Source organism: Saccostrea echinata, unplaced genomic scaffold (assembly GCF_033153115.1).
Source record: "Saccostrea echinata isolate AGI-Se365-2 ecotype Australia unplaced genomic scaffold, CSIRO_AGI_Sech_v1 ptg000060l, whole genome shotgun sequence".
Lineage (NCBI taxonomy): Eukaryota > Metazoa > Mollusca > Bivalvia > Ostreida > Ostreidae > Saccostrea > Saccostrea echinata.
In genome coordinates, this window is record NW_026889809.1 from 908,730 (window position 1) to 927,922 (window position 19,193).

The window sequence follows — 19,193 nt, forward strand, 5'->3', positions numbered from 1 at the left end:
AAAGATGTGTTACTCAAACGCGTCCCGGAATTCGTAGTTCCAATAATTTTCAGATAAAATAAGTTTTTAATTATATTTTCGTGTGAAATGCTATTGCAATATATAAGTCGTGATATTATACAGAAAATTTGAGAAAATATTAAGTTCAAATCTGTGTCTAAGCACCTTTAAAGTTTAAATAGAATGGCATGGTTCTGATCAAGACATGACATGGTTCTGGATACCAAAATAATCCATTTCAGACTCTGGTGCAGTCCTCCAGAACATTCTCTGATGGTTATCACAAGATTATTTCAAATATGGCAAATTTTGCAAGTTGTATACACATAAATCATTTAAATGAATCATAAAACACTATTTAAAACGCAATTTCTGTTATAAGAAATTACGTAAATCTGATTCTTCAGAGGAAGCAATTCAATATTTACTTGAATTTAATAACCTACACACATTGAATAGTTTGTCCTTTAATTTTTCATTAATTTGAATTTTTTAAAAAGAAATTCACACAACTGTAAACTCAGTTATTATCAGTAGTAATTAAGTTGCACGTACCACAAATTCACAGTTGGTAGCACCAACAATACTGGCGACATCTTCGTTTTCTGCGATCTCCGTTAAAATCATTCCTTTCTCCATGGCCACGTCAAACACACACTGAAATATAGATTATTATAATCACACACACTAGAATGATGAAGATCTCTCACTTTTTAACACAGTATCCCTGGTTACTGATTTACATTGAATACATAAGTGTTTGCCCTACCTTGTCTGTGATGATCATATCCACACAGTTTTTACCCGTCAGTGGCAGATCACAGCTGTTGACTATCTTAATGTTTCCTTTCTGAAATATATAAACACTTATTAACTTATACTGAAATATAATAAAGCTACAATTTTTTAAAGGTTTTAAATAAGCAAATGTAAGTCAAAATATTCTAGATTTTACAACCTTGTCCTGGTGCTCCATGGTAACAATGACCTTAGTTTTGTGACTGGACACAAGATCCATAGCTCCACCCATTCCCTTGACCAACCGACCCTAAAAATCAGGCATCACAGATCAGTAAAACAAGGCAAACATCATTAACTAAGTCTGTAACACACGGATTACATATCAGAATTGAATTATTATATGAGAAACTGGTGAAATCAAAAGATTGTTTTTCTTTAAACTGAGATCATGAAATCTTGACTTAAATGTGATTATCAAAGTAAAAGTTAATTTAATGATGCACACTCTCTAGCTTACAGATATCATCCAGTTGGCCAGATCTCCATAACGAGAAACTTGTAATGCCCCGAGTATGGTCAAGTTAATATGTCCTCTGTAAAAACAATATGGGTCGCATAATTGTCTTAGAATTCAGCAGAATTCAGTTTTTTGTTCAATTTAAGGTTTACAACTTTTCACAGATCTCAGAAAAACTTCCATTTTAAGGATTCTCTTAAGGTCATCAAATATTTTCCCCTCATTTTGAACCAAAGAAAAAACAAACAGTATTCCAGTGAAATTAAGTACATACTATAACGTGTTTAGATATTCAATTTAAAATAATTTTTAAACGTTATTTCTAATTCAAATTTAAAAGTAAAATAAATGTTATCATCAACATATTAAATTGATGGAATATAGAATAATTTTCATTCACTTTCAAAGGCAATGTGTTATCCAACATAACATTACTCTGGTACCATTTCTCTCATAGTGTACTTCAGAATAACTTTTATTGAAATCAGCTTAATGAAAGTAAATTGAAAATGCTTTTGCACAATGATATGCAAGGAATGAAAACTCTTTTCAATGTGTGATTTAAATAATAAACGAACCCTCGAATCGTAGCAAAGGAATCGTCAATGGAGAAGAAAGAGCTAAATAATAAACGAACCCTCGAATCATAGCGAAGGAATCGTCAATGGAGAAGAAAGAGCTCCCTGGGATGTTGGTAACGGTCTGTTTACCCGCGTTGATCAGATCTGGGACAACCTCACTGGGTAATGGGTACGGACCCTGTAATGTTACATGTACAACAAAACATTATTTCTTTTGGTTAAACAATGTGATAGTAAAAGTAATGTAATATGAAATCAAGTCACAATTATCTCAGTTTAAAATTCTATACTACATTTATAGTAATTAAAATCTCCAAAAATCAAGTTAATTAAAACACTAACCAATCCCATGATTCCATTTTCACTCTGTAGATGGACGGTCATTCCTGGTGGGATATAATTACTGGCCAACATTGGCATTCCAATACCCAGATTGGCTGAAAGGATTTGACCAGAAATATAAACAACATTCAGATCAGCTGAAATTATTTGACAGAATAAATCCATATTATTAAGATTTGCTGAAACTGTACAACATACAGTACTGACCAGACACAACCTAACACCAGAGCGAACCCAAAGCGCACCTCGGGTTCGCTTCCTGGGTTCGCTCGGGGTCCGCTGCAGGTCCGCTTTCAGAAAATTTGGGACCGCTCTGGGTGCGCTTCGGGTTCGCTCTGCGTTCGCTCGGGGTCAGCTCTGGGTCCGCTAGAGCGAACCCGGCGTTCGCTTTCTGGGTTCACTTTACGCACTCATGTGTGAAGCGGACCCCACTTTAATCTTTCCGCCAGTAAGCCCCGCCCCTTGTATATTCCAAATACAGCAGTGAAATCGATCATTACTGTTTTTATGGCCATCGAAACATGTACATGGAAGTGACAATATGGGGAACGTTGATAAATTTTCAAGAATTTCACTGTACATTCAACGTAGAATTATCACTTTTATTTTTCTTAATTTACAATCTAAGTATATCTCGAAAGAAAAAGAAGAAAAGGTGTTAAATTTATTTTCGATGTATCGGATGTAGTGAAATTGATAAGAGTATCTTAATAAAAAAAAAAAAAGCTTTCAAATTCATTTGTTTACATTATTTATGCATTTTAAAATAAGTTGGAACTTCCAATAAAAAAAAGTAATTGCAATTGCTATATCGTAATTTAAATGTTTGAAAGACAAACAACTGAATTTTTATCTTATTTATGAAATAGCTGAGACATACTGTACACGTAAAATGCTAAGTTTTCATATTTAGCAGTTTACATTTAAGCTACATGTAGGTTGTCGTCCATTACATGTATATGTAGGTCGTGATAATCACTAAAAATTCTCATACAGTGTAACTTGAGTTTCGTTTTACAGATCATTTATAATTTACTTCCATGCTATAAATCATTGTTTTATAAGGCGAGTTAAACGGAAGACTTATTAAAAAAAAAAAAAAAACAACAACAATCAAAAAACCAAAACAAACAAACAAACAAAAACTAATAACTGGTCCACTGATAAGAATATATTATTTTTTTAAGTTGTTTTCAAATAAATGATCATTTGAATAGTTTGTGTTCCTCACTGGTTCATGATCCCCCCCCCCCCCCACTACATACATGTACATACTGGAGCGGCATGTTAACAAACAAAATTTTAAATGTTTAGAAATTAAAAAATATATATAAATAAAACAAGAAAGAAAACAAACTAAACAAGAATTCAATAACTGTAAACTTGCATGAGTAAGTAGATGAAAGTAAGATATTAATGCCCGATGTTTTTTTTTTTTTTTTTTTTTATTTCGATGAGCCCCCACCCCTCTCCGTACTCGAATTGTTTTCTATGGGCCGGTTGTAGCGATTTTAATTTCAAATAATATACAGTGTTCTCTCTCTCTCTCGTAAAGCTATTTTACTGATTTTCAGCATTCAGGTGGCAGCAAATTACATGAATATGTACTCTTCATGCAACGTACCAAAGAACTATGATGTTTCCATATTCAAAAATCAAAATCAAAATAATAATAATAATAATAATAATTGAATTTCTCATTGATGACGTGCCCAGACAAGGTACATGTAAGTTAAGGGGCATCGAATGTAGGGGGAGTATATACTCAGGTATACCATGACCACGGAGACAGTATACATCCAGCTAGCAAGTGTCAGTTAATAAAAACCCACCGCAATTGATCTTAGCACCCGCAATATCTTCGAAACAGGTGGATGATTACCGACACGTGATGACCCTGGCTTCACTTTGAAACTATAATTATTAAAGTGTTAAAATTAAATAATTATGACAATTTCAAAAGTTCAAATACAGGTACCTATGTAATGAAAAAATATATATACGTTTTCGTATTAAGGTATCTTTGCAAGTTCAATTTACTAATGTTGGAATTACGTGTACTTTTCATGCACAAGTACAAAACGTATCCGTCTAGTATTATTTTCATATCTATATAAAGTATTTCGAAAATTACATGTAGTACATGTAAGAGGTTCATGAACATGTACACCTGTATATATATGTATATATCGACGCGAAGGAAAGTGATAAGCTTTTTTTTTTGACTGACTGACTTGCAAGTTGTTACAAAAATTCAAAAAACATACAATGTAAGGTGTACATGTAGGATAATTAGAATTGACAAAATAATCTTTCCCTATAGACATGTATTTAAATCAAGCTATTTATTAAGTTTTGGTAAAAGATTAATTTAAAAAAGATATCATAGTAGTTAATAAAAATGAGATTTTTTTTCTCCAATTTACGTATTGACATAATGCACATTTATACTGTACAATGTACATTTAATTTTTTTTCATGATCAATTATTAAGGTCGAGAATTTCGATGTTGATCTGTATAAATTAAAACGTGCATTTAAATTGAAATAATATATATATATATAAAAATAACTAAATTAAAGCACGTACATGTTCTTATACTGTATCTTGAGATGATAAAATTATATAATTTATCGAAGACCCGTTTTTTTTTATTCTTTTTTTTAATAACAATTGTTACAATTGTTACAACCATAATTATCTTCTTTTTTCTATTATGAATTAAAGTACTTATTGTCTGATAAATTTACGCAATGTATATTTATATATTAAAGGATTTTAAAAATATAAAGAAAATAAATATGTAGCTATACATGTAACATGCTACCTGGATAATAAAAATATATAATGTATTAATCGATTTTAAAAATAAAAATAATGAAAATAGATGTGTAAATATTGCATGTTGTCGGGAGAATTAAAATATATAAATATAAAATCATGTTTAAAAATCATATTAATAATATTTTTACACTGTACATTCACACACTTTGCTTGTACAATGTTAAGATTACAAACAGAGGTCAACGCATTTTATCACTTATCCTGATTGACAGACCTGTTCGGCATGTTGATTGGTCGACGCGCTGTGAGTTAATCGCTAATCCTGATTGACAGCTCTGTTACGCAACACCGAACGCGCGTTCGCTTTCTGGGACCGCTACTGAATTTGGGGTTCGCTATCAGCGTTCGCTCTGGGTGTGCTCCGGGTTCGCTCGGGGTCAGCCCTAGCGGACCCCAAGCGAACCCAGAGAGCGAACCCGGGGTGCGCTCTGGGTTCGCTTTCTGTTAGGTTGTGTCTGGTCGGTACTGTATCAAGAGCTTCATCCCCTGCTATTCTGTTATTCAATGATTCTTCATATACTGTGGTCAATGTAATCTTTACATATCTAACTTTCTGTCTACCATATATTCCATCATGGAATTCCAGTGCTGCCCGCTTTATGATTCTGTTCCTCATTTCCGCAGCCTTGTCATTAGTCTCTGCTTCTTCTTTACCTTCTGTCCGTGTTGTCAATCTCTGTAAGTAAAATAATTCAGTTAGAAATGGGGATATTTATTTATAAGCAGAGGATTTCTACTGATTTCTATGATTTAGATTGTATAAGGGCACTTTTTCAGCATGCTTAAATATTATAATCCCTTAAAGTGAGTACATAAATTTGGCCAATAATATAAATTATTACATGTATAACCTGTCTTTGTATTTGTTTTGATTTCACAGTAAAACACTCTTATCATGAAGTGCTAAGCGTAAACTGACCCAAACCAGGTTATACTCGAATAATTTGGCCAAGAATTAGAGTTATTCCTTATAATTTAATTCTAAAATCATTAAACAACTGTGCGTGTAGAATTTCATTGCTTTTTATTAGTTCAAATTATGCCACTCAATATAACAACCGTAGCAACGGAAGTTAGCTATTACATGTGGTAAGATCGAGTTAATGTTTGACGTTAAAGGTACGGTTATTAAATGTGGCATTTTCCATGAATCTCGAGGATTGCATGGATACAGATGATTCAGCTTGTGTGTGTGCGTGGGGGGGGGGGGGGGGGGGGGGTCCCCATACCATACCAGGTTATACAGAAATAATTTGTGTTCCTTTTTGGATATTAACCAATCACAGGCTAGAATACAAACAGAATTGAATTCTTTTTCACAAATTACCTCCATCCTCATTTTACTGTTTATTTTTACCTCTATCCTCTTTTAACTGTATATTTTTACCTCTATCCTCATTTTAGTGTATATTTTAACATCTATCCTCTTTTTACTATTTATTTTATCCCTCTGTCCTCTTTTTACTGTTTTTTAACCTCCACCCTCTTTTTACTGTTTATTTTTACCTCTATCCTCTTTTTACTGTATATTTCTATATTTATCCACTTTTTACTGTTTATTTTTAAACTATATCCTCTTTTTCACTTTTTTTTTTACCTCTATCCTCTTTTTTCTGTTTATTTTTACTTCTATCCACTTTTTTCTGTTTATTTTTACCTCTATCCACTTTTTAAAGTTTATTTTTACCTCTATCCTCTCTTTACTGTTTATTTTTACCTCTATCCTCTTTTCGTAGCTGGGTCCTTTGATGACTCTCTGTACGTACACATGTGGAACGTGGACGTCCTCTGGTGGAATTTCTCCAACTTCCACAATCTCCTCCACTTCTACAATTGTGATCCGCCCAGCCTTATACATCGGTGGGTTAAAGTTACGAGCTGTCTTTCTACAAACAAAATAAAATAGCTCATGTATAACAAATCTGCCCTGAATTACATCTTGGGGGAGGGGTGGTTGGGGGGATTAAAGTTTACAAGCTGTCTTACTACAAACAAAAAAATTAGCTTACTTAAACACATTCCCCTGCCTTTCAAATTAAGAACCTTTCAACAAGAAAAACAGGCTCATTTAAATCACTAGCTTACCAGTGGAAAAGGCTCTACTAAGTAATGGTATCAATTCATCTGTTTTCAATTTCAGAATTTCCATCTTTGTAATACGACATAAATAAAAGTAGATGTCTTGTTTTTTGTTGAGAATATTTTTTCCTTTTATATGGCATTTATTTAACACATGTCCTTGATACCCATCTTGTTCACCTTCACCTGCTCTATTGAATGCCTTGTATCATCAAAACAAACAGATCTTCAGTTGGCATTGCCTTATTCCTCCATCCCTCATGTCCTGAGTGTGTTAAATTATCTAGTCTGTCAGCTTTATATTCTACTAATCTACATGGTAAGACTGCATATTTTGTGTGCTTTGCCATACTGCCCTAATGTTCATCTGCTTTGGCATACTTTCATAAATAAAATAGGGTTGTCTAGTGTCTTGGCCTATTGTAAAGTTGTAGTTGCCTAAGTGTGATATGTCCTACTGTCTATAGTGTCTTGGCTTATCTTTAAGGTTAAGTTGCCTTTTGTGTACCTGACCTACTAACCTAAATGTGAGATTTCCCACACTATCTGCCTTGTGTGCCTTGATCTACTTAACTAAAGGTGAGGTTCCCCATTTTGTCTGCCTTGTGTGTCTTGATCTTCTAACCTGAAGGTGAGGTTTCCCACTTTTTCTGCCTTGTGTGCCCTGACCTACTGACCTAAAGGTGAGATTTCATACGTTTATCTGCCTTGTGAGCCTTGATATACTAACCTAAAGGTGAGATTTCCCACTTTGTCTCCCTTGTGTGCCTTGATCAGAGCAAAGTCACCTGTGATGGCTTCCTCCATGATGTACTTAAATCCATTGAATTCTCTTACCTAAAATAAAAAATGTCATAGTACTCAAATCAAACACTCTAGCATTGTAAAGTAGGATGTGGAAGTGTACATTGTTTTAATAATAAGATTGTTTGGGGTTTTTTTTTTTTTGGTTGTATTTTTTTTTTTATCTTAGTTTAAATGTTTAGCTTTTTTTGTAAACATACTGTTTTAATTTCATATATTAAAAAAAAACATACAGTTTATGAAAAGTTCATAATTTCTATTGGGAGAGAATCTTCTGTTCACAGTGTCAGTTATGAACATCATAGATTCTGGAACCCACAAAAAACAAGAGGCCCATGGGTCACATGTGCAACAATATATTCGAGAAGTGGTGTAAATCAGATGTGGATACTTAAAAATTCCAAGGAACTTTTGGAAAATTTGAAATCGCAAGATTTTACCAAAATCAACAACTTAAAAACTTATGACTTTTCTACTTTATACACAACCATTCCCAACGATAAATTAAAGTCCAGGCTTTTTGGTATAATTGACAGCTGCTTTTTCAATAAAAACGGAACTCGTAAATATACTTACCTTGTCATTGGTCATTTGCAAAATTATTTTGTTAAAAAACATTCTGATTGTACACACAAGTACTCTGAAGTTGACATAAAAAAGATGCTTGAGTTTCTGATTGACAATATCTATGTGGTTTTTGGAGACCAGGTCTTCCAACTATCTATTGGAATTACCATGGGTACCAATTGCGCCCCGTTATTAGCAGACTTTTTTGTATTCATATGAAGTAGAATTTGTCCAAAACCTTGTACGTGAAAAGAAGAAAACACTTGCTGTGGCCTTCAACTCGACATTTAGATATATCGACGATGTATTGTCAATTAACAATGGCTATTTTCATTCTTATGTCGATACGATATATCCTGGTGAGCTTGAGATAAAAGATACCACAGAGTCTGACACATCTGTTTCATATTTGGATATTTTACTTGAAAAAGACATTAATGGTAATCTAACAACCAAGCTTTATGATAAACGTGATGACTTTAACTTTTCAATCGTCAACTTCCCTTACTTATGCAGCAATATACCTTCATCACCTGCATACGGGGTATAACTCTCTCAGTTGATTCGATACGCAAGAGCATGCTCTACGTATGAACAATTTCTTACACGAGGTAAATTATTGACAAACAAGTTGATGAAACAAGAATATCAGCTGTCTCGTTTAAAGTCATCATTTCGTAAGTTCTATGGTCGATACAATGACCTTGTCAGCAAATACAATTTATCACTGAGTCAAATGCTGACTGACGTTTTTCATACTAATTGTTAGGCCATTATTTACACACTGAATTGTCGACGGATTTTTCCGTTATTTCCCGATCATGACAAGGAGCACACGGCGGGTGTGACCGGTCGGCAGGGGATGCTCACTCCTCCATGGCACCTGATCCCACCTCTGATGTTTAGAGGTCCGTGTTTGCTCTGCTCCTATTTTGTATTGTTTAATGGACTTTTGAGCTTGAATACTGTTCGTTATCTCCATCTATTTCATGCAGTGTTTTGTAAAAATAACATTCAGAATAGACAAATGAACAGAAAAAAGATAGATAGATAGAGGGACAGAAGATAAATAAATTTCTTCAGAAATCCCTACTAAAAATATTTTGCCAACAATTTGAATCCTCTGCATCTTTGAGTTACATTTTCTATATATGCTCTTAATTAAATTTAGATACAATTTGAATTAAATTCATACATTTTTAGGTAATAAAATCTTGATGAACATATAGAGATAACAAACAGTAATCAAGCTCAAAAGTAAATTAAAACATAACAAATTGGGAGCAGAGCAAACATGCACCACTAAAACATCAGAGATTAGATCAGGTGCCATGGAGGAGTAAGCATCCCCTCTATAGCTTACTTTTTAGTGTACATCTGAAAAGTGAATGAAGAGCACCATAAGTTTTGTTCGGATGGGGGGGATTATATTATCATAAGCAGGGGTCTGGGAGGTCACCTTTAGGCCCAAAGTAGGTAAGCCCTTGTGGAGGTCCAGGGGAAAGCTTTTGTTCTTCTTTTGTTTTTAATTCATTAATTATTTAATCTATTCTGCCTTTATCAAAGCTTGCCAGGTTTCAATTAAAATTATGACAGTTTTTTGTACAACATGAACAAAATATTACATGTATTTCTTGCATATTCTTGTTCACTGAAATCTATTTATTAAAAATTGGCTTTCATAAATGCCATTCCATGACATAAATTCATTCCATTATAAATTGCCAAGATATTTATCTTCAATTACACAAAAAGGTCATATAAATCAAAATGAAAGTAGATGGATTTTTCTGTACTATTTATAGCACCTGAAACTTTTCAGATCTTATCTTTCAACATGGACTCCATGAGAAGTTCACAAATGTAAGTTTTAATGACAGAAATATAAAAATGCCTATACTATCTGAATTACTTTCTTTTTAGGTTTTGTAAAAAAATTGTTAATGATAACCTGAGATGGAATGATACCTGTGAAGCATTTTTGAAAAAGTAAATAAGAGGCCCATGGGCCACAACACTGACCTCATAGTCAATTTGGGCCTGCTATTGTGACAATTTTATTTTTTCCCTGAAAAAGTTGGATTCCATCTTAGACAATTTAATGATTTATCTAATTTTAAAGTTCTTAATTTAACAATACATGAAGATATATTTCAATATCAACAGGACTATGTGATACTATTCTGGAGATGAGAATTTTTTGGTGTAGTGTAGGGATGTAAAAGTTTTGTTTGTTTCTCTTTCAAGAGACCAAAACATTGCTTTATTTTTATTTTTGTTTCAAGGTTAATAATGCATATTGAAATCATTGAAATGGGAGAAGTTTGATATAAGTAAAATTCTTCTTCCATCTGCTACAAAGGCATTCGTGAAAAGTACTGATTTTTTTATTCTTTAAAAAAAAACTTGAGACTTTGTGAAATGGTCTACTGATCCCAAATATGGTTCAACCTAACCTCCAGGGACTAGGATTTGTACAAACCATAATCTGAACTACCTGAAGATAATACTGTAATAAAATTACCATGACCCTGCTGTTCTTGAAAAGATTGATTTATCAGTTGATTGTATGTTGTTTTACCTTCATTCAAGATTTTTTCACTCATATAAAGAAATTACCATAAACTGGTATAGGGCTTCAAATTTAGACCAACACTCAACACTAAAGAAAATGGGAGATTCATTATTTTCTGGTCCCGTGTTTCTTGAGAGGTGGGTTTGTAAATGACTCCACCAAATGAGTGTGGTTTTCCATGTTCTTTGAATGTGGTGGCCTGCATCAGTTAAAAAAATCTTCAGCACCACAGTACTGCCACAGTAAAATATTTGCACCTTTGATGGGGGAACATAAATGTAGAAATTTAGAAGCCTCAAATCAAAATTATATACCATTTTGAGGTATTTATTCTAAACAACTAGTTTACTCTAATAAAGGCCTATTGTTTGGCTTGTACAATCTATTTACTTGCACATCCTTTATCAGTGATTCAGAAGTGATGTGTGTTGTTCAGTCTAATTAGATGTTTCTTTGCAAATTTGGTCCTACAACACTACAAATGTTAGCACTTTGGACAAGTAAGCCCAACCGTAAATTTAAAAATTATGTATTTTTAATGACCCCATTCTATTGCTGTCTTTTCTTGATTATCCCCCTTGTAATAGGGCTTGGCCTTTTATTTTAACAATATTAAACTCCCCTTCACTCAAGGATGCTTTGTTCCAACTTTGCTTAAAATTAGCCCAATGGTTCTTAAGAAGAAGTTGAAAATGTGAAAAGTTTACAGATGGACGAACAGACAGACAGACAGCTAGACGAACGACAGACAACTGGTGATCAGAAAAGATCACTTAAGCTTTCAGCTCAGGTGAGCTAAAAATTGAAAAACCATTTAAGGCTTTAAGATAATATATTTATCCTGAAAGTCTCATAACAATCATGCAAAAAATCTCCGAAAAATCAACTGACAAAAATAGTAATACGAAAGAGAAGAACAACAGAAGGGCCTTCCGAAGTGGAAGCTCTGAAGACCCTAATGAGATTAAATGGTGTAAACTAATGTTGTCAACGAGTACCCGGCTAACCGTCGAACAGTGATAAATAATAAAACTGCTATTTCAGTTACTCGTATATTTATAGTTTCCACAAAATTTTTATTTACCGTTATGTAACGACTCAACCTAGCGTTTCACAAATATAACCGATTTGCTTTGATAAGTATTTCACAAATTATTTAATTGGAGGCTTTGTTTGCCAAAGGATATACAAGTTTTTTAGGCTTGAGTTCATTATAATTACCTCTTAAAAATCTGTGCTAGTCCGCAGTATACAAGATTAAAGAGGATGCCACCACCTGCATCAATAAAAGAATGAATTTAAATCCACAAGGTGTAAAAATATACGGGTGGGACAGACATATGCTAAACCACCTAAGATTAAAATTATACTCTGAATCAAGTGATATATTAAAGGACATCCTGCAAAACAGCAAAATATTAGGGATGTTCTAGAAATAAATACTTAAAAAATATTTAATATTTTGTGTTGTAATTAAGAATAAAGTTCATAAGCAGTGCATTTATGTTTCAAATATACCGGTATATAAATGATGAGATAAATATTGAAATGGTAACAAAGTTACATATACAAATAGTAACTAATCTAACTATTAAGTAGGGGTGGGATGATACACAGATCTTGCGATACGATACGTATCTCAATATTATAACGTGATGCAATACGTATCTCAATATTATGATAAAATTATAAAACTATTAAAAAAAACTTTTATTTTATTTGATCTTTTGTCTTGACAATAAACATAATAAATCAACAAATTAATTTATATCAAATAATATGTGTTTTTAAATTAATACTTGAAGTTCATCTATTTCATTGACAAAAAATTTACAAAAAACAATATTACATGTACGTATTGATAAATGTCTATAAACAAGTTGTTTACAAATAGTTGTGTAGTTCATCAAGAACACTGACTAGACCAGAAGTCTCTGACGAGACCGTAGCTCTACTGGTTGTACTTATAAAGGAAGATAAAAGTAGCACTTGGACTTGAAACTTTGCAACAGCAATAAATAGAATAACTAGAGCCGAGCTCCTTGCAGAGCATCGAATATGTCTTCCGTTGGAGCAGTGACCTTGAGTCAAGGTCATGCCATATATTCTAAGATGATAAATAATCTTGTAAGGGACTATCAACTTGCAATGCTTCGCCAGTAGAAAGACAATGAAATAATGTACACTTTCTATTTCGTGACCTTGAACTTGTCCAGATGACCTTGCATCAAGCCATGACACACTCTGGTTATGACGCAGACCTATCTGTGTTACCGACTTGACAAGTTAACACATGTTCTTTCAGACCACACATCCAGTAAAAGCATCTTGTTCTTAGTGACCTTGAACTTGAGTCAAGGCCATGACACAGTCTGTATGAAACCAACAATACCCTTCTGAGTGTTTCCGACTTGACAAGTTTACACATTTTTTTTTTTCATTTCGTTTCCATAAAGTTGTTATTTATTACGTTTAACTTGCTGGCTTCAAATTTTATTGTAAATTTGTTTTATGTCCAATTTCGATATTGAAAAACGTCGGCGTCTTTGAGTACGTGTACAAGGTGCATTACGTTACCATATCGCATCATGTTTAATAACGCAGACCATACATGTAAATATAGTCAGCGTTATAAAAAGGTTAAAAAAAACCCCATTTTATTCATCAAAAAGCTCTGCTTATTAAAATTATCTTTGCGGATTTCTTACAGAACTAGAGTGTTCCCAGGAACGCATGTGTCGCCTGCTTTTAACTTCATTAAAGATGTAACTATGTCTAAAAGTTGTCAGCTATTTATTTGCTATGGCATGGCATATAGTTCATGCCAAAAAAAAAACAAAAACAAAAAAAAAAAAAAAAAAATCCAGGGATAGTAAGACTGCGATAGAATCTAACAATCAAATAGAAATGCAAATCCTTAACCCCTGAAAGCTAAAATGGATATTAATGAAATTTGAATAAATTTATTAATATAAATAATTATTTATGAATTAATTAAGTACATGATTTCAACAATCCTTCAGTCTATCGTATCTGCCATTGTCAGTCTACACCATCCATTTTGGAATAAAGATCCCGTTGTATTTTCATAGTACTTAAATTTCAGTTTTTGTGGTTTCTTTATTTCATACAGTGTCAAAATACATTGTCATGAGCTCATAAACATGCATAAATGTTAATTATCAAACCCTGCCTCTCTAATTTCAAAAGACATATGTTAAATTTAACCCTCCGCAGTATATTTTACAGAATAGGTCAAAGGTCAAGTGGACTGTAACGCTGGTATTTTTCAAAATGTTTGATGACAAACAGTGCACATTCTAAATAGCATAGACTTACCTCTTAAATATCAAAAAGAAGTTGTATATCTGTATTATTGGTTATATTGAAAAGTAGGTCAAAGGTCAAGTTCAAGGATATCTAGGTCGGAAGCCATGGAAAAATACAAAAGCCATAGTGTCAAGCTATATGTGCAAATTATCAAATCCATACCTCTTACAGTTCTCGAGATATAAGGTGTGACAGACGGACGGACAGCAAGACAGACAGACGGACACCAGGCAAATTGATTGCTAAGTGCTGCTCTGCTCTGCAGGCGACACAAAAATGTTTGATTGTCTGTTTGTTGTTTAACGTCCCTTGAGCTGCCAGCATTTGCCAGTGGAGGGCTGCAAATTCAGACCTATACTCGATACTCAAGGCCATTGAGCAGTGGGGGATTTTTTTCATGCCGGCACCTATTGCTACATGGGACCTCGGTCTATACGACCTCATTCGAAGGACCATACTCCACGTTCTGTAGTGGAATTGTTTGTTTGTTTGTTTGTGTGTTAACGTCCCTCTCGAGATTTTTCACTCATATGGAAACGCCACCACTTGCCGGTGGAGGGCTGCAAATTCAGACCTATACTGGACACTCAAGGCCATTGAGCAATGAGGGATCTCTTTCGTGCCAGCATCTACTGCTACACGGGACCTCGGTTTATAAGGTCTCATGCAAAGGACCTGTCTCCACGTCCCGCAGAAGGAGTCGAACCCGTGACGTAAAGATTAACTCCTTACTCCGCGACTCTTGTGCAAATGCTCAAACCACTGGGCCTTGTGGGCGACATGGTGGTATTCGAAACCACGACTCCGAATCGTAGGAGTAGAAACATTTTGATAAAGGTACTATCATTATGAAAATCATGTTCTGACTTAAGCCTGTAGAAAGCAATTTCATTTTTTTTTCTGGGACAGGGCACAAACAATCAAAATTTTTTGATATATAAGCAAAAAAAACTAAATAAATAAAAAATAAAACCATAATTGCTGGGGGGGGGGGGGCGTATAGCTTTAAGCTATATGGTGACTAAGAAGGAATAACTTGTCATTTGTCAAAGTCTTTTACCTAAAATCTTCACTTTTAATTGTCAATAACAGATTCTTGTTACAGTGTGAAAAGTATACATTTATATGTAGTACATGTACAGGTATCCATCTCATATGTATAATCTATTTAATCAATCATTTTATCCTAAAGGGAAAGTGAAATCTCAGTCAAAATTTGTCACAAATACTGGACTCTCTGATTAATGTAAGAACGGATCGTCAATTAGGACTGCACTGGTTTGATAAATTCACAGCATCGTATGCTAAAAAATATGTATAACATAAAACATGTATTTTAAAAAATTCAGCACAATACAGCCTTTCAGATAATTATACATACAAATTAAATTACACATAATATGAAATATTTTATTGAGAAATTATGATCTCTTCTCTGTAAACAGGTATGTTATGAAGAGGACATTGAAGGCAAAAGGGGGCTCGAATAGCCGCCAGTTTTTTTTTCTTTGGAAAGTTGTAGACATACCGCGTACAAGTACAGTGTACAAAACAGCAGTGAAAATAAAGATAATGAACTCAAAGTTTAATCCTCTTCTCTCAATTATTTTGTGAAATATAATTACCAACCAATATATTTTTTTACCAGAGTGTATACAAAGCGACTTTTCAAGCGGTACATGAAAGCGTTTGACGCGTGACCAGGTACGTGTAATTACCTTCAAAGCATGCAAATTAACTCAGACTATCAGGTAGTACAGGTTGCTGACCTGTTAATCAAATCAGCAGCTATTGTTTTATTTTTGTATGATTGTCGGGCGGTATATTATCAATCTTAAGCTAGGTAGATTTTGTGGGCGTTAATGGAAAATTGGGTGTTTAATAAAAGCACATGTACTTGTCATATGCTGGAGATACAAAACTATAGTCGACAGAGTTTTTCACATAGCATGTTCAGACTTAGTGTAATCATAAAGATAGCCATTTTAAAAATAAAATAATGTAAAAGTGTTTAGCAATGTGTCTTATTGTTTTCAAAATATATCTCTTTTGAATTCTTTGTCTACAAACTTGTGTGTCAAGTTAGAATTATCTGCAGAATTAACCACACGCAATGAATCTCCGAAATTAAACACGTAATAACACATAATTGAGAAATAAATCGTTTATTCAAAACATGTATGCAGTTTAAAGATTAGGATTCATGAAATCGGGGACCTTTATACGTCCTTAATAAAATGTTTTGGATTTAAATTAAACCAAATTAAGATAATATTAAATGATTTAATTGAATGATCCGATATGATTTAAAAAATAATTTTCCGTAAATCATTGTGTTCACAAAATGAATATAGAACGACAATGTTTTGTGTATGAGCACTAATAGCTGCTTCCTCGGCCATATGCTATCGAGGGAAAGGTTACATAATTGTAAACAAACACAAAACCCGGGGTCTACGTGAAATGCAGTTAAATGCAGTTAAAGACTGATTTATTTTTTGCTAACTTTTTAAAAATTTAATATAGTGTATGTTTCAACATTAAACGACGAAAAGATGTTTTGTTTACGAACGCAGGTCACTGGTTCACACGCAATGGATCTCTTGTAATTTCGGCCACAATAATTTAATAAGTATATGTCATCAACATGACCAACATAGATAAGATGAAATAATTTGAAAGATCCGATATGATTAAAAAACACAATTATCTGTACATAGTCGAGTTTGCAAAATAGATTTTTAACGGCAATGCCTGTTTAGTGTATGTCCACTAATCACTGGATCTAGGTCACGCGTGATCGGGGGATGGCCGGTTATGTAATTATAAACAAAAACAAACCCCGAGACGTATTGAAAATGTGTGACTCAATAATTTGGAATGAAACCACAGAACACGTAAAAACTTATTTTAAAGTAATATTAGTATTTATTTTGGATAGGTTTATCATTTATAGCAAGTTTATTTCAGTTATGCGCATAAAGATTTCACCTTCACTTGTCTAATGAAACTAGTTACCTGTATATGGGTCAAGCTTCTAGCTCATTTATTAAAAAAGACTCGAACAAAATAACAAGTTCATGAGATCAATAATATGTTAAAGAACAATTTTTTATTAACAGCTGTGTCGAAATATTTACCGTTTTTGAGTTATAAAACGAAAACTTTCAAGGACTCTAGATCCCTAATTTAAGGGACCGGACCCTTTTTGGTGGTGCCAAATGAAAGACCTTAAAATTGTGCACAACATGTCTTAACAAAATATTTTTAGTTTAAAAGATACATAGGAAAATAGGTGTAAATTTTCGCGCTTTTAGTCGTTCTCATTTTTGACCCCTATCTAGCGCCATTTTGAACACAGAAATCAAAAAACGAAAATAGATGTGCACAACTTCAATACTTCTATTATTCAAATTCAGTAGTATTTCTGCTCCAGCTTTTGTAGTTTCGGAGCCTTTGTCTGGAAACGAAACATCTAAAATTTTCATTTAAAGGGAAATAATTCCAAAGCGGAAGGGGACTTTTTAAATGTATGACAGCATTCTGATAGAGTTTTGTAACGTCTATGAATTCTAAAATTTGAGCAAAATCCGTTGAGAAATGAGCGAGATATGAGGTCTCAAAGTTGGCGTCTAGAAAGGAGAAGAAGAAAAAAAAGAATAATAATCTTAACCATCAGAATCAGTAGAAGGTCTTCCGTTCTGACGGAAGACCTTAATAATCTTAACCATCAGAATCAGTGGAAGGTCTTCCGTTGTGACGGAAGACCATAATGATTCTTGGTTTAGTCTCTTTTTGTGGCAAGATTTATTGCAATCAAACTAAAACTGTAGGAGGAGTAGCATTTTGAAAGAATTTTACAAAAATTTCGATTTTAGTAACCATGGCAACGTCATTCAACAAAATAAAAAAAAAACAATAAAGACAACTATGTATCTCAGTGTAGTCTACTTGTGTGCCAAGTTAATATACTGAAATCAGACAAAAACTGTAGGAAGAGAAGCATTTTGAAAGTATTTTAAATTTTTTTTCTATTTTTAGTGACCATGGCAACACCTTTCATCAAAATCAAAAACAAATACATAGAATTATGTATCTTAGTGTAGTCTACTTGTGTGCCGAGTTATACTGAAATCGGATCAAAACTGTAGGAGGAGTAGCATTTTGAAAGTATCTCATGGAAATTTCTATTTTTAGTAACCCTGGTAACACCACTCATCGAAATCGAAAAAAAAACTTATGTACAGAATTATGTATCTTAGTGTAGTCTACTTGTGTGCTAAGTTATACTGAAATCAGACCAAAATTGTAGGAAGAGTAGCATTTTGAAAGTATTACAGAGAAATTTCTATTTTTAGTAACCATGGCAACACTGTTCATCTAAATTAAAAACCGATAAACAGAATTATGTATCTTAGTGCAGTCTACTTATGTGCCAAGTTATATTGAAATCAAACCAAAACTGTAGGAGGAGTAACGTTTTGAAAAATTGTTTACAGACAGACGGACAGATGGACAGACAAACAGACAGACAGACAGACAGTTAGACAGATGGACGATGACAGAAACCTTACTATCGCATAAGTTCTTCTGGTCTCTGACCAGTAGAGCTAAAAATCATGAAAAAAAGTCACATGTACATTATTATTATGGCTGAAAAGCCTGTAACCAAGTTGAGTTTAATACAAAAAAAAAAATAATCCACGATTTGTTTCAAAATTTCAAATTCTTGAAATTAGAGAATCCAGGCTTAAGTTATGAGCTGTGCCAGATGGACTAACAAGTTAATAGTACAAGCCACCATTTTCCAAG

At 33.4% G+C, this 19,193-nt stretch overlaps 1 protein-coding gene across 7 annotated transcripts in view; it reads right to left on the minus strand.

The window, feature by feature from the left end:
* Positions 1-19,193, minus strand: part of LOC133175071 (succinyl-CoA:3-ketoacid coenzyme A transferase 1, mitochondrial-like) — an 86,459-nt gene that overhangs the window by 13,833 nt on the left and 53,433 nt on the right. The window contains exons 6-14 of one of the 7 annotated variants that reach the window (XM_061310188.1): positions 7,836-7,942; positions 6,744-6,912; positions 5,588-5,702; positions 2,182-2,276; positions 1,896-2,017; positions 1,259-1,334; positions 959-1,048; positions 770-850; positions 556-657 (exon numbers count right to left, since the gene is read on the minus strand). The exons of 2 other annotated variants lie outside the window; for them this stretch is intronic. In XM_061310188.1, coding sequence (XP_061166172.1) covers positions 556-657; positions 770-850; positions 959-1,048; positions 1,259-1,334; positions 1,896-2,017; positions 2,182-2,276; positions 5,588-5,702; positions 6,744-6,912; positions 7,836-7,942 — 957 coding nt within the window. The remainder of the gene's footprint in view (positions 1-555; positions 658-769; positions 851-958; positions 1,049-1,258; positions 1,335-1,895; positions 2,018-2,181; positions 2,277-5,587; positions 5,703-6,743; positions 6,913-7,835; positions 7,943-19,193) is intronic. 4 more of the 7 variants (XM_061310189.1, XM_061310192.1, XM_061310193.1 and 1 more) reach the window with 4 other exon arrangements.